The 18,227-nt window shown below is 39.2% G+C and overlaps 1 protein-coding gene across 2 annotated transcripts in view; it reads left to right on the plus strand.

Annotated features, from left to right (window-relative positions):
* Positions 1-18,227, plus strand: part of hmcn2 (hemicentin 2) — a 111,731-nt gene that overhangs the window by 49,310 nt on the left and 44,194 nt on the right. For both annotated transcript variants that reach the window (XM_048210032.1, XM_048210034.1), the window contains exons 26-37: positions 9,756-9,953; positions 10,625-10,755; positions 11,158-11,305; positions 11,509-11,635; positions 11,723-11,880; positions 12,379-12,657; positions 12,731-12,873; positions 13,755-13,905; positions 14,000-14,233; positions 14,995-15,108; positions 15,603-15,790; positions 17,470-17,566. In XM_048210032.1, coding sequence (XP_048065989.1) covers positions 9,756-9,953; positions 10,625-10,755; positions 11,158-11,305; positions 11,509-11,635; positions 11,723-11,880; positions 12,379-12,657; positions 12,731-12,873; positions 13,755-13,905; positions 14,000-14,233; positions 14,995-15,108; positions 15,603-15,790; positions 17,470-17,566 — 1,968 coding nt within the window. The remainder of the gene's footprint in view (positions 1-9,755; positions 9,954-10,624; positions 10,756-11,157; positions 11,306-11,508; positions 11,636-11,722; positions 11,881-12,378; positions 12,658-12,730; positions 12,874-13,754; positions 13,906-13,999; positions 14,234-14,994; positions 15,109-15,602; positions 15,791-17,469; positions 17,567-18,227) is intronic.

An 18,227-nucleotide genomic window follows, 5' to 3' on the forward strand; every position in this document is an offset into this window, starting at 1 on the left:
AACATTTATTTATAGAAATCTGACGCAAAACATGCTGGGAATTAGAAATCTGCTGCAAATCAACTCAATCATATTAAGTTCAGCTTACTACAATGAAATTTTGAGCTCACACAACTTTTTTCAATTAAAGAATTAGTTCACTTTCAAAAAAATTTTCCCTGATAATTTACTCACCCTCATGTCATCCAAGATGTTCATGTCTTTCTTTCTCCAGTCAAAAAGAAATTAAGGTTTTTGATGAAAACATTCCAGGATTGTTCTCCTTATAGTGGACTTCAATGGCTTCCAAACGGTTGAAGGTCAAAATTATAGTTTCAGTGCAACCGTTTGGAGGCCATTGAAGTCCACTATAAGGAGAATAATCATGGAATGTTTTCATCAAAAACCTTAATTTCTTTTCGACTGAAGAAAGAAAGACATGAACATCTTGGATGACATGTTGGTGAGTAAATTATCAGGAAAATGTTTTTTGAAAGAGAACTAATCCTTTAAGTACAATGAACTTTCATTATTATTTGAGTGAAACAAACTCATTTCATTTAATTAATTTCACAAGATGGCCCTCACTGCAGAACATGAGATCAAGGGGGCAAGGTTGGATCCAGATCCAACTCCTCCCACTTTACATATCCATTAACCTACCCGTCTCCGCCCCATGAATCTAAACCTACCCATCTCCACCCCCTGGATCTGGATCCAACTCCTCCCACTTAACATATCCCTAAACCTACCCATCTCCACCCCATGGATCTGGATCCAACTCCTCCCACTTAACATATCCCTAAACCTACCCATCTCCACCCCCTGGATCTGGATCCAACTCCTCCGACTTTACATATCCCTAAACCTACCCGTCTCTGCCCCCTGGATCTAAACCTACCCATCTCCACCCCCTGGATCTGGATCCAACTCCTCCCACTTTACATATCCCTAAACCTATCCATCTCCACCCCCTTGGATCTGGATCCAACTCCTCCCACTTTACATATCCCTTAACCTACCCGTCTCTGCCCCCTGGATCTAAACCTACCCATCTCCACCCCCTGGATCTGGATTCAACTCCTCCCACTTTACATATCCCTTAACCTACCCGTCTCTGCCCCCTTGGATCTGGATCCAACTCCTCCCACTTTACATATCCCTTAACCTACCCATCTCCACCCCATGGATCTGGATCCAACTCCTCCCACTTAACATATCCCTAAACCTACCCATCTCCACCCCCTGGATCTGGATCCAACTCCTCCGACTTTACATATCCCTAAACCTACCCGTCTCTGCCCCCTGGATCTAAACCTACCCATCTCCACCCCCTGGATCTGGATCCAACTCCTCCCACTTTACATATCCCTAAACCTATCCATCTCCACCCCCTTGGATCTGGATCCAACTCCTCCCACTTTACATATCCCTTAACCTACCCGTCTCTGCCCCCTGGATCTAAACCTACCCATCTCCACCCCCTGGATCTGGATTCAACTCCTCCCACTTTACATATCCCTTAACCTACCCGTCTCTGCCCCCTGGATCTAAACCTACCCATCTCCAACCCCTGGATCTGGCTCCAACTCCTCCCACTTTACATATCCCTAAACCTATCCATCTCCACCCCCTGGATCTGGATCCAACTCCTCCCACTTTACATATCCCTTAACCTACCCGTCTCTGCTCCCTGGATCTAAACCTACCCATCTCCACCCATTTACATATCCCCCTGGACCTCGTGTGTTCTGCAGTGAGGGGCTACTGAATTTCACTGTTCGGTTTTACAGTGTGGATGGATGGATGGATGGATGGACAGATGTAATTCTGAAAAAAAAAAAACATGGACTATAGTAATTATAATTGGCTTTATTTAAAAGCAGTAAGTTTATGGTATGACGCCATTTAGATATCTAAGTAAACAAGTATGTATGTGAGAGAGTGATGTGATAAAAGCTGTACTGAAAGCTATCTTGGTGTCTTTGTGAGTTGTATTTATTTATTTTTTTCTGCTGTCTCTCACCATATGGTCTATTTTCTCACTGCAGCCTCATTTTGGCTGCTGGCGACATCCTCGTTCGGTAACGCTTTGCACAGGTTTAACAACTCATTTCACATAAACAGACCTGGAGAGGAAGTCAAATGCCTTCACTTGCTTGGAGTGAGAGGTGTTTAGTGTGAATTTGTGTCTGTTTATGAAATCCGCTACAGTGATGCATACCCAGCTCTTCCCGTACACGCTGTAAGCTAATAGGTGTTGTTTTGATGGAAACCTGCCATGGAAACCCTGCATGTCGCGGATATGACATGATGTGTGTTTGTGTGTGTGTGTGTGCAGCAGCTGGAACACTACTCTTTTCCTCTGTCTCTGTGGGCAACATCTGCTTTCCTGCATGAGATGGCCCACTGGGAGAGGAATCCTAATTAGGGACTGTTGCAGGCGGAGAGGAGGAGGGCTAAGAGCGAGAGTACAGGGTTTGATGGGTCGTTTTTACAGCTAGAAATGAGGTGGTTATCAGTCTGTCTTGAATCAGAACAAAGACTGTCAAGTCATTCTTACTATTAAGTGGAATTTGTGCTGTATCTCTAATGTTGTTATGGCGACTGAGAACTCAGACATCTGTGTTGCACTTAATGAGAGGTACTTAATACAGATATGACAGTACATAAGTACAAATGGCTCTGCTGTCTTGCATATTTGGTGGTGGATGATGGTAATCATTATGCTTAGAAAAATGTGCTTGTCTGTAAAATAAGATGACATGTCCAGTAATCATACTTCACAGAAAAAGAGCAAACCAAACACAACCTGTACAGTTGATTTAACCTTAATGTGTGTTAATGTAAACAGGGGAACTAGTTAATGAATAATTAGTATGAAAACAATTCACTTTTACATGGTGTTTGAACATAAATGTGTGTCGGTAGTGTGTGTACACAACCACCTTATAATGATAAAAATCCACCCACTCCTTTTTTTTAAATTCCCATAAAACCTCAACAGTCTCATAGAATAAGCCGTTTTCATTTTCTGAGCAATGTGTCGTCACATTGCACAGGCCCCGCCGACGACTGCTGACAGACTCTGCCGTATTAGCAAAACAATAAATTAGATGTTTAAACTGATATAGCTTTAAAATGCATTCAGATAATAAACATTCATGATGAAGAACAACTGCAATGTCCCTGAGCTTGATCGTGATATAGATGATGTTCAAAACCAAGCAGATGTCTTGTTAGTATCCGATGCATGCAGGAGTTGTGAATGAAGGAAGTGCTATTCTGGATAGAGGGTGGGGAGCAGCAGCTCATTTGCATTTAAAGACACATGCACGAAAACAGCATGTTTTTGGTAGCACTCAGAAATGAGTATTTACAGCATGGTTTAATAAATTTGAGGTATTTTGAGCTGAAACTTCACAGACATATTCTGGGAACATCTGAGACTTAAATTACCTCCTGTAAAAAGGGGCATAATAGGTCCTCTTTTAAAGTTATAACTAAAAATATAGCTGCGAGCAGCGATGGCGGGCCCAAGCCCGGTGGCACCGCCACCCCGGTGGCTTCAGGGCAACTGTGCACAGCGGGCAATAGGCACTTAAAACGGTTAAACATCAAAGGACTATGTCAAATTCACTCCACATTTACTGCACTACAAGGTGCCACTATAGAGCCCCTCCTCCCTGCCCATTTTCAAAGGATTACATGTGCCAAGTTTTAACATTATTCTGATGAATTTTGAAGCAAATCAGGTAAAAATAAGAGGGTGATCTCAATGTATGCTGAAAGTGACACATTTTCTGCTTCCAGTTGGTGGCGCTATGACTTTGAATCACAATAGTCACATCCATGTGATCAGCCTTGTACAACGAAGACTAAGCCGAAGTTTCATCAAAATCAATTAATGTATGCAGAAGTTATAACACTTTGTTTCCCTTTTCTTGCCATAAATTCGTTGCCTCGCCACGGCCAAACCGTTTGAGATATCCAAAATCCGTTTGCAATTAAACAACTTCAATGTGTTAGCAACAAGTTAAAAAAAGCTTGGTGTAAATTGGATAAACCCTGTAGGAGTAGTAGTATAAAATTCATAGCCTGTTTTTTCAAAAAATTAACATTCAAACCAAAATAGCTGACTTCCTGTTGGTCGGAGCTAATGAATGTAAATTAGAAAATTGTCCGGCTTGATGAGAACAATATGTGTACCAAGTTTGGTGACTGTAGGAAAAACAAACCCCCCCACTTTTGTCAAAAGGTGGCGCTACTGAGCCCCTCCACCACGCCCATTTCTATGGCTTTGTCCATGTCTACTGGTTGACAATATTGATGTGTGTGTCGAGTTTCATGCAATTTGAAGCATGTTAAGAGCCTCAAAAACACTCAAGAATATTATTACAGTTTGACCTGTTGCCATGGCAACAATATTTCAAATATCAAAAATCCTGTCATAGGTCTACATCTGCTGTGTATTGACATTACACTGATGAAGTTTGAAGCAAATCAGGTAAAATAAGAGGGTGATCTCAAAACATTTCAAAAAGTGATACACTTCCTGCTGCCAGTTGGTGGCGCTATAACTTTGACTCACAATAGTCACATACATGTGATCAGACTCCTATAACGAACACACTTGTGAAGTTTCATAAAGATCAATATATGTATGCAGACGTTATAACACATTTCCTGTTTCCTTTTTCTCGCCATAAATTCGTTGCCTCGCCACGGACAAACCGTTCGAGATATCAAAAATCCCCTGGCAATTTTTAATCATCAGTGTCTTGACTTCATGCTGACCGAGTTTGGTGGCGATCGGATTAATCGTCTAGGAGGAGTATATCAAATTCCAGAGCATGCGTTTTTCAAACAACCCTTAATAGCTGACTTCCTGTTGGCGTGACGTTTAACTTAGAGCACGAAAGTTGTTTGGCCCGATGAGGTCTATATGTGTACCGAGTTTCAGACTAATACGTGCAAGCGTGTTTAATATATGGACCAAATTTTCAGACCTTTTTCAAGGGGGCGCTGTTGAGCCCCCCTGCCACGCCCGGGTACCAGCTTCTGCCCGGCCCTGTTGGCCGCGGATTCCAATGTGTGTGCCAATTTTCAAGAGTTTTTGAGCATGTTAAGGCCCCCAAAAAGCCCCGGAAGACGGAAAAAAAAAAAAAAAAAAAAAAAAAAAAAAATATAGCTGCGAGCAGCGATGGCGGGCCCAAGCCCGGTGGCACCGCCACCCCGGTGGCTTCAGGGCAACTGTGCACAGCGGGCAATAGGCACTTAAAACGGTTAAACATCAAAGGACTATGTCAAATTCACTCCACATTTACTGCACTACAAGGTGCCACTATAGAGCCCCTCCTCCCTGCCCATTTTCAAAGGATTACATGTGCCAAGTTTTAACATTATTCTGATGAATTTTGAAGCAAATCAGGTAAAAATAAGAGGGTGATCTCAATGTATGCTGAAAGTGACACATTTTCTGCTTCCAGTTGGTGGCGCTATGACTTTGAATCACAATAGTCACATCCATGTGATCAGCCTTGTACAACGAAGACTAAGCCGAAGTTTCATCAAAATCAATTAATGTATGCAGAAGTTATAACACTTTGTTTCCCTTTTCTTGCCATAAATTCGTTGCCTCGCCACGGCCAAACCGTTTGAGATATCCAAAATCCGTTTGCAATTAAACAACTTCAATGTGTTAGCAACAAGTTAAAAAAAGCTTGGTGTAAATTGGATAAACCCTGTAGGAGTAGTAGTATAAAATTCATAGCCTGTTTTTTCAAAAAATTAACATTCAAACCAAAATAGCTGACTTCCTGTTGGTCGGAGCTAATGAATGTAAATTAGAAAATTGTCCGGCTTGATGAGAACAATATGTGTACCAAGTTTGGTGACTGTAGGAAAAACAAACCCCCCCACTTTTGTCAAAAGGTGGCGCTACTGAGCCCCTCCACCACGCCCATTTCTATGGCTTTGTCCATGTCTACTGGTTGACAATATTGATGTGTGTGTCGAGTTTCATGCAATTTGAAGCATGTTAAGAGCCTCAAAAACACTCAAGAATATTATTACAGTTTGACCTGTTGCCATGGCAACAATATTTCAAATATCAAAAATCCTGTCATAGGTCTACATCTGCTGTGTATTGACATTACACTGATGAAGTTTGAAGCAAATCAGGTAAAAATAAGAGGGTGATCTCAAAACATTTCAAAAAGTGATACACTTCCTGCTGCCAGTTGGTGGCGCTATAACTTTGACTCACAATAGTCACATACATGTGATCAGACTCCTATAACGAACACACTTGTGAAGTTTCATAAAGATCAATATATGTATGCAGACGTTATAACACATTTCCTGTTTCCTTTTTCTCGCCATAAATTCGTTGCCTCGCCACGGACAAACCGTTCGAGATATCAAAAATCCCCTGGCAATTTTTAATCATCAGTGTCTTGACTTCATGCTGACCGAGTTTGGTGGCGATCGGATTAATCGTCTAGGAGGAGTATATCAAATTCCAGAGCATGCGTTTTTCAAACAACCCTTAATAGCTGACTTCCTGTTGGCGTGACGTTTAACTTAGAGCACGAAAGTTGTTTGGCCCGATGAGGTCTATATGTGTACCGAGTTTCAGACTAATACGTGCAAGCGTGTTTAATATATGGACCAAATTTTCAGACCTTTTTCAAGGGGGCGCTGTTGAGCCCCCCTGCCACGCCCGGGTACCAGCTTCTGCCCGGCCCTGTTGGCCGCGGATTCCAATGTGTGTGCCAATTTTCAAGAGTTTTTGAGCATGTTAAGGCCCCCAAAAAGCCCCGGAAGACGGAAAAAAAAAAAAAAAAAAAAAAAAAATAATAATAATCCTTAGAAAAACAAGAGGGCCCTGCGCGAATTTTCGCTTGGGCCCTAAAAATAATAATAATCCTTAGAAAAACAAGAGGGCCCTGCGCGAATTTTCGCTTGGGCCCTAATTACTTGAAATAAAATGAACGTAAACTGAAATAATAAAATAAAATAATAAAATAAAATAAAATACAAATTTAAATGTATTTTATTTCAGCTATAGTTGCCAATGCAAGATATCTTATTTTCATTCATTAATTTTCTAAAAAATAAATAAATAAAAATGTTATATACATACAACAAAATTACAAAACCTAAAATTAAAATGGAACTGGAAAATATAAAAACAAAAATGAATTCAAAGATATTAATAAAAACTATAATAGTATTTAAGTGATAATAAAATAACACATGCTGATTTGGTGGTCAAAAAAAATTTTTTTTTTTGCTTAATATTTTTGTGGAAAACATGAAACATTTTTTTCAAGATTCAAGTTCAAATGAACAGCATTTATTGTAACAGAAATTTGTAAAATTATAAATGTTTTATTGTCACCTTTGGTCAATTTAATGCATCCATGTTGAATAAAAGTAAAAATCTTACTTTTAAAATGCTTTTTAGCATTTTACTTAAGGTTATGTTAATATAACCAAATTTAAACAATTTTAAGACTCACTGGGTCCCCCTGGAAGTTTGCCAAGGCCCCATAGTGGGCACAGGCCCCCTGGTTGTGAATCATTGCTCTTGAATCATAATAATTTTTCATAATGATGTTTGGAAATTATCATTATTTTTGCAATTCTGTTTGATGCTTTTAGTGGCAAGATTTTAAACATCTATAAAACACATGCATACAGTTTTGTTATAACAGAATGTCTCAATCCTACAGGTGTGTTAGATAAGGAAGACATTTAATTACTCCAAAAGGAGTAGGAGTGAGGAAGTCTGTCCTTTTCAAACTGATCCATTTCATCTGGTTTGCGCTGAAAGACATGACCCCACCCAAGGAACTCACATAAGCCTCTTTTTATAACGCGCATCATTTGAAGTATCGTTCGAGGGATTTCTGACAAATAAACTGCTCCTAATGTTATCCTATAATGTAAACGGGACCAGCTGCACATCATTCTTTAAGTCACAAAAACAATCAATCCAAACATTATGACTGTAAACATCTGCTCTGGGAGTTCTCTTCCCTCCACTCCTGATTGGCTTGTTGTTAATAAAAAAAACTGACTTATTGTATACAGTGTCCCCTAAAAGCATTTGGACAATTAAGATGCACTTAAAATGTATGAATGTCTTTGAATTACGTAATAAAGTATTACACCAAGTGACATTTATTTTGAAGATCGCACAAACACATGTTTGAAGTAAAATACTTCACCAAAAAAAGATTCTAAGAAAGTGAAGACAAAAAGTATTTATACACTGTGTAGCTGTCAAACATTAGCGGATCATGTTCATAGTTAATGTGACGAACTACACCTGTGCTTACTCTGATGACACCTGTGTGAATTTGACCTCAGTTGTCCCAGTTGGCTAAAAGTCATTTCAAACAATGTTAGTTCTAAGAAAAGCTCCAGCATCATTTATTTGCAGATGCCATCTGGTTTGATATTTTCTGTATTCATTCACTGACTCGCATGTTGTTTCAGACTTGTATGACTTGCATTCTTCTGTGGAACATAAAAAGATATTTTGAAGAATGTTTCAATTGTTTTGTCAGTTGGTTTCTTCAGCAAATGCATTTTTATCTCACGTTTGCTTTTTTAAAGGGTTAGTTCACCCAAAAATGAAAATAATGTCATTTATTTCTCTCCGTCATGCCGTTCCACACCCGTAAGACCTTCGTTAATCTTCGGAACACAAATTAAGATATTTTAGTTGAAATCCGATGGCTCTGTGAGGCCTCCATAGCCAGCAATAACATTTCCTCTCTCAAGATCCATAAAGGTACTAAAAACATATTTAAATCGGTTCATGTGAGTACAGTGGTTCAATATTAATATTATAAAGCGACGAGAATATTTTTGGAGCGCCAAAAAAACAAAATAACGACTTATATAATGATGGCCGATTTCAAAACACTGCTTCAGGAAGATTCGGAGCACAAATGAATCAGTGTGTCGAATCTGCTGTTCGGAGCGCCAAAGTCATGTGAATCAAAAGATGACAGAATTTTCTTTTAGGGTGAACTGTCCCTTTAAGTCTGGATGTCCAAACGTGTTGGACATCCTCCCCCACCCCCACAGCCCTAATATATTTCTTCCACCATTTTATAGACTCTACATGTCACATGGAAGAGTTTCATCTAAAGCGCTCTGTGTGAAACCAAACACAAACACTTCTCAGTATCTGTCATTGCTGCTCAAATGGCCTTTGAGGAAGTTTAAGACATGACTGTAAAACAAGTACAAGGTTAAGAGCCCCCCTGCCCCCTGCCTCATCACTTAAAGCTAACCTAGTAAAGTTCATAACACATCTGTTAAAGGGGTCTTGGAGGCCGATATAGGACCTCATTGGTGTGTTTAAACTACTCCCCTTACTGTTGTCCTGAAGTCTCTAGACTTTTGTCTTTGAGCTATAAATCTAGTGTTCTTACGCTTGATCAGGTCTCTTCTGATATACTGTCTCTGGCATCTTCACTCAGTGCATTTCACCTTGAAGTACTTCTTTACAGGACAACAACTGTTCCACTTCTGAGGAGAGAAATTTACTGGCATCCTCTTTGTTTCTGCTCTTTGTTGTATTGCTGTCAGATGGATGGATATCTGGTCTTCTTTTTAAGCTCTGGCCAGCCGTGTGTTCAGGGTGCACGGGGAATTGTGATTCTGACGTCTCTGATCGATGACTTCTCTTTCACACACAGTTTCTCTCTGCGTCTCTCTCAATTGTTCTTTTGCGGTTGTCATCCCCTGGCTAGGGTCTCCTGCTCCTTGGGTGCGATGGTTCAAAAATGGCCTGGAGATCCATATGGAGCGATCAGAGCACGGTGTGTCTGTGGGTGACGATGGCTCTTTGGTGATTGGCTCAGCTTCAGCCAGTCACAGTGGAGACTTCAAGTGTGTGGCCACTAATGAAGCAGGATCAGTGGAGAGGAAGACCAGGCTAAAGGTCAATGGTGAGATGCTTGCAGCATTTCCAGGGGCCAATAGCTGCATAATAAATTTAAAATGAATGTATATTTAGTCTTATTTAGATCACTGATTCCCAACAAGAGCCACAGGAGGCATTTGTTAAACCGGAAAAAAATAATATACTGCAAAATATTAATGTAATATAAATTTAATCCATATAAAATAATATAAAATTTACTTAAAAAAAAAAAACATTTTAATATATATAAATATATTATTTATATTATAAATTGTTATTTATAAAATTATAATTAATTTTAAGTTTAATAAGTTTATACTAATTAATAATAGAAAAAATGAAAAATATTACATAATTGTATTTTTTACAGATTTTTTTTAAACTTTGATTAAAAAAAATATTTTTAAGAGTAAAAATAATTATGTGTGTAATGTGTGCAGGTTTCACAAAGTTGTGTGGATGATGCCCTTTTTCTCTTTAATAATATTCATGATAATACTAAATGTATCTGGTATAATATATGTAGGAGTTAATAGAAAGATATTTCTGATTTTAGAGTAGGCACTTACAGTAGATTTATTTGAAACTCTTTTGTTGCTTGATTACATGCCTAATTAATTATACAAGCAATTTTCAATCAGGGATTAATGCTGGTTCGAATTATACTGAATGATTTCTGTGTCTTCACAAATCTAGTTCCTCCAGAGATCCAAGATGATGGTCAGCCTTTGAATCTGACAGTCACGCTGAAGCAGCCCCTCACACTGGGATGTGATGCTTTCGGCATCCCAACCCCAACTATTACCTGGACTAAAGACAACAGACCTGTAGGTTTCCTTTTTCTGGAGATTTTTCATAAAAATGTCATTATATAAATGTATAGTCATTTTTTTTTTCTGACCACAAAATACACAACTGAACAATGAAAATCAAATATTCCAAAGGGCCATGTATTAGTTGTTTAGTTGTTTTGTTGTTTTTGTTGTTTTTTGTTTTGCTTTGCTTTGCTTTGCTTTGCTTTGTTTTGTTTTGTTTTGTTTTGTTTTGTTTTGCTTTGCTTTGCTTTGCTTTGCTTTGCTTTGCTTTGCTTTGCTTTGTTTTGTTTTTTGTTTTGCAACCTGTATGACAGTCCTCCAGTGTGCTGATAGCATAGTTCCACCTAGTGGTCATGACATTCATCACAAGTCTTGGCCACTACTCTTCTAAATCAATTACCTCTGTAATTCTAGGTACTGGAGACCCCAGGGGTGTATCTGCAGAATGGAAAAAGGCTTTTAAAGATTTATCGTGTTCAGCATGATCACGCTGGCCGCTTTTCCTGCACTGCCCAGAACTCTGCTGGGGAAGCCAAGAGGGAGTATACTATTGAAGTACAAGGTGAAATATAGACAGACAGGCATTGTAATTTAAAGTAACCTTGAGGTGCACACAACAAAGTGTTGTTAGGCTAAATAATAGGCTTTGTTTTTGTCTTTAACTTCTACCATTTGACTCCCTTTAGTTTGTTTTTTGGGTTGTTGTTAGCAACGCTGTTAGAACGATCTCAGAGTGATTTCTAATTTATTCTTATGTATATTTAGCTCCACCAGCAATTTCAGGTTCCTCAGGAGTGCAGGAACTGACCGTCATGGCGGGGCAGGAAGTGGACATGCAGTGCAGAGTTAGCGGCCGTCCACTGCCTACAGTGGAATGGAGTCACGATGGAGAGTGAGTCAATGACACATACAATCACACGCTCCTCTTTTCCAGCTTCTGCGCTCACGTGTGCTCGTATATTCCCTCCCCCTCTCTCAGGGTTTTATCCCGTAATGGAGACCCTCATGTGGAGTTTCTGGAGAAGGGGCAGGTGTTGAGGGTGAAGTCTGTCAGGCCGAGGGATCGTGGCCTGTATCAGTGTGTGGCCAGTAACAACGCTGGGACTCAGACACGACAGTTTAGGCTGAATGTACAAGGTAAGTGGTAGGGATGGGAATCATAAGAGATTCTTTAATTATGTAATTAATTCTTACAAGCCTTAATTATGACATAACACAATAAGTTATAAGCTGTATTTGAAAAGAACTGACATGCAAGAATCGGACTACACTGGTTGCACTGTATGTTTTGATTCACTAAAACGAACCGGCTCATAAGAGTCATTTGTTCAAGAATTGAACTACACTGTTTTGCATTGTATGATTTTGATCATAAGAGTCATTAATTTGGTAATCAGACTGGTTGTGCTGTGTAATTTTGATTCACTAAAACAAACTGAATCATAGGAGTAATTCATTCAAGAATCAGACTACACTGTTTGTGCTGTATGGTTTTGATTTATTAAAAAGACCTGAATCAAAAGAGTCATTTGTTTAAGGATTGGACTACTCTGTACTTTGGAAATTTTTGTCCCCATTGGTTTTAATATATCATCCTTATTATCCTCAAATCTCTATTCTCTTGTCTTTTCACAGCTGCTCCCATGATTCGTGACTCTGGTGAGAATTCGGAGGTGACTGTAGTTCTGGGCTTCCCTGCTGTTCTTCACTGTGAAGTTGAGGGGATCCCACCTCCCACTATCACTTGGCTAAAGGACAACCAGCCCATTGTGTCCAGCCCTCAGCTCACATACACACAGGGTGGACAGTTTTTGCGTGTGGCTGCGGCCCGTGGTGAGGATGCAGGTGCCTACACCTGCCGAGCAACCAACCCGGCTGGAACAGCACACAGACACCACACGCTAAGAATTATGGGTAGGTAGGCACGGGATTCATGGCTGAATGTTGTTTGTTTTTGTTAGAGATTAATGCTGTGCCATTTCCTCAGTACCTCCACAGATAGAGGGGGATTCTACGACTCTCAGCTTCGGCAGAAGAGAAGAGAAAGTGAGAATTAATGAGACATTGACCTTGTCATGCCTGGCCAAAGGATTTCCAGAACCTGTTACACAATGGTTCAAAGATGGACAGGTTCGTATGTCTGTTTAGTAACTCTCAGGTTCTTCCATAGCTCTTTCTAGACCACAATTTATGACTGTGAATATATTACTTTTATTCAGCTGTTAATGAATAAACAAGAAGTTAATATTGTGTCACTTACTTTTAAAACACAATATTGCCAGTTACTTTGACTATTTTCATTCTTCCAACTAAAATAGTTCCAAATGAAAGCCAAAGCAGAATCAACTGTTGTGCAAACAGTAGTGGATCCAAAACAAATCAGCATTTTTGAATGAATTGGTTGAATTAATAATTCAATGACTCACTCATAAAGACAGTCAATTGTTTTATTCCTCAATAAATCAGTGTGTTTAAACAAATTAGTTTAAATCAGTGATTAAGTGACTCAATCATAAAGACAGTAGCTGTGTTTGAAATTGCCCCCTATACCCTCATTCACCATTCCCTACATTTCTCCACTAATAAAGTCCACTTGGAGGAGTGAATGAAATGAGTGAGAGAATTCGGACACTGAGTGCGACGGAAGGGCTGCCGCTTTTACATAATTTGTGCTTACTGTTTAATAATCATTTGAAACTTTGCAAACTGTCAGCTCCAGTAGTTATGAAAAGATTTATTTTGAACTTTATCATGGAAACTAGCATATAAACCTTAATTAAATAATTTAATAATCAATTGAAAAGGAATTTAAAGTGTTTTTCTTTGTTTTCTTCTCTGATTAGTGGTGAATCAAGAAATTAATCAAGAGGTTAAAATTAAAGCAATAAATATTCTTCTGAACCACAGCTGCTCATGTCCAGGAAGAAACCGGGCCTGAAATCACCCCAAGGCTCTTCTAATCAGATTTTGAGGAATAATGAATGAAACAGTATATTATTCATGTTCCACAGCTATTAAATGGGAATACACACACCGGTCTGAGAGTGAACAGTCACATGCTCCACTTGGAGAATGCCATGCTCTCCCATGAGGGCCAGTACACATGTGTGGTTACCAATTCAGCTGGAGAGGATAAGAGAGACTTCCACCTCACTATACAGGGTCAGTGCAAATTATACACAGATAAAGTTCAGTTTTTTACTGCTCTATTTGATTTTTAAAAACGTTTTCATGTTTGTTTCTCAAACCTCCTTAGTTCCTCCAATCTTTCACCGGGTAATTAATGGTGCTGCTGGTTTCTCACTGGGAGAGAGAGAGGGGGATGAAGAGGACCCTGATGGCACTGAAGGGATGGTTGAAAGACGGGAGGTGGTCCTGGGACACTCCATCAGTCTGTCCTGCGAGAGCAATGCCATTCCTCCTCCTCGACTCAGTTGGTACAGACAAGGCCGGCAACTTACCAGCTCAGATGGAGTTGTGCTGTTACCTGGTGAGTGGAGTGAAATGTTCCTTTTGTACCTTGAGTCAGTATATAAGGTTTTATTTAGTTCAGGTTTTAGATATGAAATGGAATATTAATACAGCTATACAAAGTATCCTCTCTTTTGCTCACCTAGACATCTGTTTGATGTAAAAATACAGTAAAAACTGCAATATTGTGACATATTGTTATAATTTAAAATAGTTGTTTTTTCTGTTTTAATATATTTTAAAATTATTTTCTGTGATGGCAAAGCTAAATTTTCAACAGCCATTCCTCCAGCCTTGAAAAATCATTCTAATATGCTGATTTGATGCTTTTCCTATTATTATAATCAATGTTGAAACTTGTTGCTTAATATTTTTGTGGAAACCATGATATAGTTTATTTGATGAATAGAAAGTTCAAAAGATCAGCATTTATTTGATATATAAAGTCTTTATTGGCATGTTTGATCAATTTAATGCATTCTTGTTGAATAAAAGTATTAATTTCTTTCATAAAAATATTTTGCTGACCCTAATTTTTTTTTTTTTTTAATAGTAGACTATATATTTATGTTGGTATTAGCATGTCCAATATATGTCCAAAAAAACTTGGTATTACCATGTTAACAACATGGTTCTTTTTAGTTATTGTAGTTAAAAACAAACTATGCAATCTATCTTGCAATTAAAGATACAAAACATTGGCAAATGCTATAATGTATATACAGTACAGTATATAAAGTATATTTTTACTTGTTTGTTTATTTGTGTGTTTCTCTTCAGGAGGACATGTCCTACAGATCCCACGGGTACAGCTTGAGGATGCTGGGAAATACACCTGCCAGGCTGTGAATGAAGCTGGAGAGGACAAAATGCACTATGACCTGGAGGTGTTGGGTAAGGGAGTAAATCCAACAGGCAGATCTCTATGGTCTCTAGATCTCTACTTTCAACATATACTCCCTCTCGAACTCTTAGATCATTGTCTACATTCTCCTTAGTTCTTCCTCTCATGCATTTGGCTTCTATCTTGAGATGCATTTGGCTTCTATCTTGGGATCTTGAGCTTTTAGTTATGCTGCTCCTCATTTGTGGAACTTGCTCCCACAGGAAATTCACAATAGTGACTCTCTCCCTACTTTTAAATATTGTTTGAAAACACATCTTTTTTTTTTTTTTTTTTAGGCAGGCATACAGGTGACATTTTATGTTTTTTTTTTTTTTAATTACTGTATGTAAATTGTTTTATGTGTTTTATCTGCTTGTAAGGTGTCCTTAAGTGTCACTTAAGGCGTCCATAAATAAAATGTATTATTATTATTATTATGATGGCATTCAATAATGAGAATAAATGATCTTCATAAACATGATTCTTTGTGCATTTTACGCAGTTCCTCCTCTGATTGATGGTCAGACTGATGAGTTCATGCAGGAAGTGGACGCTGTGGTCAACACCACTGTATCACTGCGGTGTGATGTCACAGGAAACCCCACTCCATCCATATCTTGGCTGAAGGATGGTCTGCCCCTCTACAGCGGCCCTCACCATCAGATAATGGAGGATGGGAAATTGCTGGAGGTGATGGTCATGAGCCCAGTTTTACCCCAATCATCTCCTATTTAAACATAAAATCATTGAATTATATTTGTACAGTATCTCACAAAAGTGAGTACACCCCTCACATTTCAGCAACCATTTTAGTATATCTTCTCAAGGGACAATACTATAGAAATGAAATTTGGATATATTTTAGAGTCGTCAATGTGCTGCTTGTATAGCAGTACAGATTTACTGTCCTCTGAAAATAACTCAACATACAGCCATTATTGTCAAAATAGCTGGCAACAAAAGTGAGTACACCCTAAGTGATAACAGCTGTATGTTGTTTAACCATGCAAAGCCACATGTCCTATTCATCATGTTCATGTTTTTGTCTGCTTGACAGGACCATACAAATGTGTGGATCTTGTATTAGAGCAGTTCAGATTTGGTGCTTTGAGTACAATTTTCTCATACTGATCACTGGATGTTCAACATGGCACCTCATGGCAAAGAACTCTCTGAGGATTTGAGAATAAGAACTGTTGCTCTCCACAAAGATGGCCTAGGCTATAGGACAATCGGTAACACCCTGAAACTGAGTTACAGTACAGTGGCCAGAGAGAGGTTTTCCAAGACGGGTTCCACTTGGAACAGTTGAAAGAAGTTGAATCAAATAAGTTGAGACCTTTTTGCTGTGCGTCAGGTGCAGAAGCTGGCTTCAAAAAACAGACGCATGAGTCCTGCCAGCATTGCTTTAGAGGTTGAAGAAGCAGAAGGTCAGCTTGTCAGTGCTCAGACCATACGCTGCACACTGCAACAAGTCAGTTTGCATGGCCGTCGTCCCAGAAGGAAGCCTCTTCTGAAGCTGGCTCACAAGAAATCCCGCAAACAGGACCTCTCCAAGAGCATGAATTACTGGAACCATGTCCTGTGGTCTGATGAGACTATGATAAACTTGTTTGGCTTAGATGGTGTACAGCATGTGTGGCGATGCCCTGGTCTGGAGTACCAAGAAAATTGTGTCTTGCCTACAGTCAAGCATGGTCTGGGGCTGCATGATTGCTGCTGGTACTGGGGAGCTCTGCTTCACTGATGGAAACATGGATTCCAACATGTACTGTTACATTCTGAAGCAGAACATGATGCTCTCCCTTCAGAAACTGGGCTGAATGGCAATGACCCCAAACACACTGCCAAGATGACAACTGCCTTGCTGAGGAAGCTGAAGCTGATGGAGTGATCAAGTATGTCTCCAGACCTGAATCCTATTGAGATGGAGGAGTGGAAGAGGATCCCAGCAACAACCTGTGCAGCTCTGGTGAATTCCATGCCCAGGAGGATTAAGGCAGTGCTAAATAACAATGGTGCTCACACAAAATATTGACACTTTGGACACAGTTTTGACATGTTCACTTAGGGTGTACTCACTTTTGTTGCCAAATATTTAGACAATGATGGCTGTATGTTGAGTTATTTTCAGAGGACAATAAATCTGTACTGCTATACAAGCTGCACATTGTCTACTCTAAAGTATATCCAATTTTCATTTCTATAGTATTGTCCCTTGAGAACATATAATAAAATGGTTGCTCACTTTTGTGAGATACTGTATGTGGATTTAAATGGATCATAAATTAATCTTACAAGGTTAACACAAAGATTTTGCTTCTTTGAAAGACAAAAACCTTGTATGACTCACCCGTGCTCTTCTGTAGATACTGAATGTGCAAGTCTCAGATGCGGCCAGTTATCAGTGTGTGGCGGAGAATAAGGCTGGAGCTGTCGAGAGACTCTACAGCTTGTCTATTCAAGGTAGGAGCAATTGACAGAGTTCCCAATTTCGATTTTCAGTCCTAAAAATAATTAAATTAATAAAATCTTGAAGTCCTGAAAACATAATAGAAATTTTGTTAATAAAGAATTATGTTCTGCTCTAAAATATTTTATAGGCTAAATATTTGAATAAACCAACAAAACAATTCATCACCTCCAGCAATTTCCCATCCTCTAGTACAGGAGTGCAAACTTAAAACGGGGCCGTTTACATGACACAGTTTTCATCTAAAAATGTAACATCTTTTATGCATTTTGGCCGTTCTTTTGCACAAAAACAGAGTTTTGGGGGCCTGAAAACAAACTTTTTGGATTTTTAGCAGACTGGCAGCTCCAGTAAGTTATGAAAAGCTGCAGGCGCCATCTTCTGGCGAGACACGGGAATTCTTTCGTGTGACCAACACAGTGCATTATGGGTATTATCTAGTTGTTGAGTGTACATCGGTTGTACACTCATTATTTCGGTGCATTATGGGATTGAATGAGCACACTCAATAACATCCACTATGGTTTCAGACACAACTACAAATAGCTGTCCCCTAAAATAGTGCCCTATTTAAGGGTATAGGGGGTGATTTTGGACACAGCCCAGGCATGTGTGTTGGAGCAGGGTTGGCCCTGCTTTCCACCCCTGCTTTTG

This window comes from Megalobrama amblycephala, linkage group LG12, assembly GCF_018812025.1.
Source record: "Megalobrama amblycephala isolate DHTTF-2021 linkage group LG12, ASM1881202v1, whole genome shotgun sequence".
In the NCBI taxonomy this organism is placed as follows: domain Eukaryota; kingdom Metazoa; phylum Chordata; class Actinopteri; order Cypriniformes; family Xenocyprididae; genus Megalobrama; species Megalobrama amblycephala.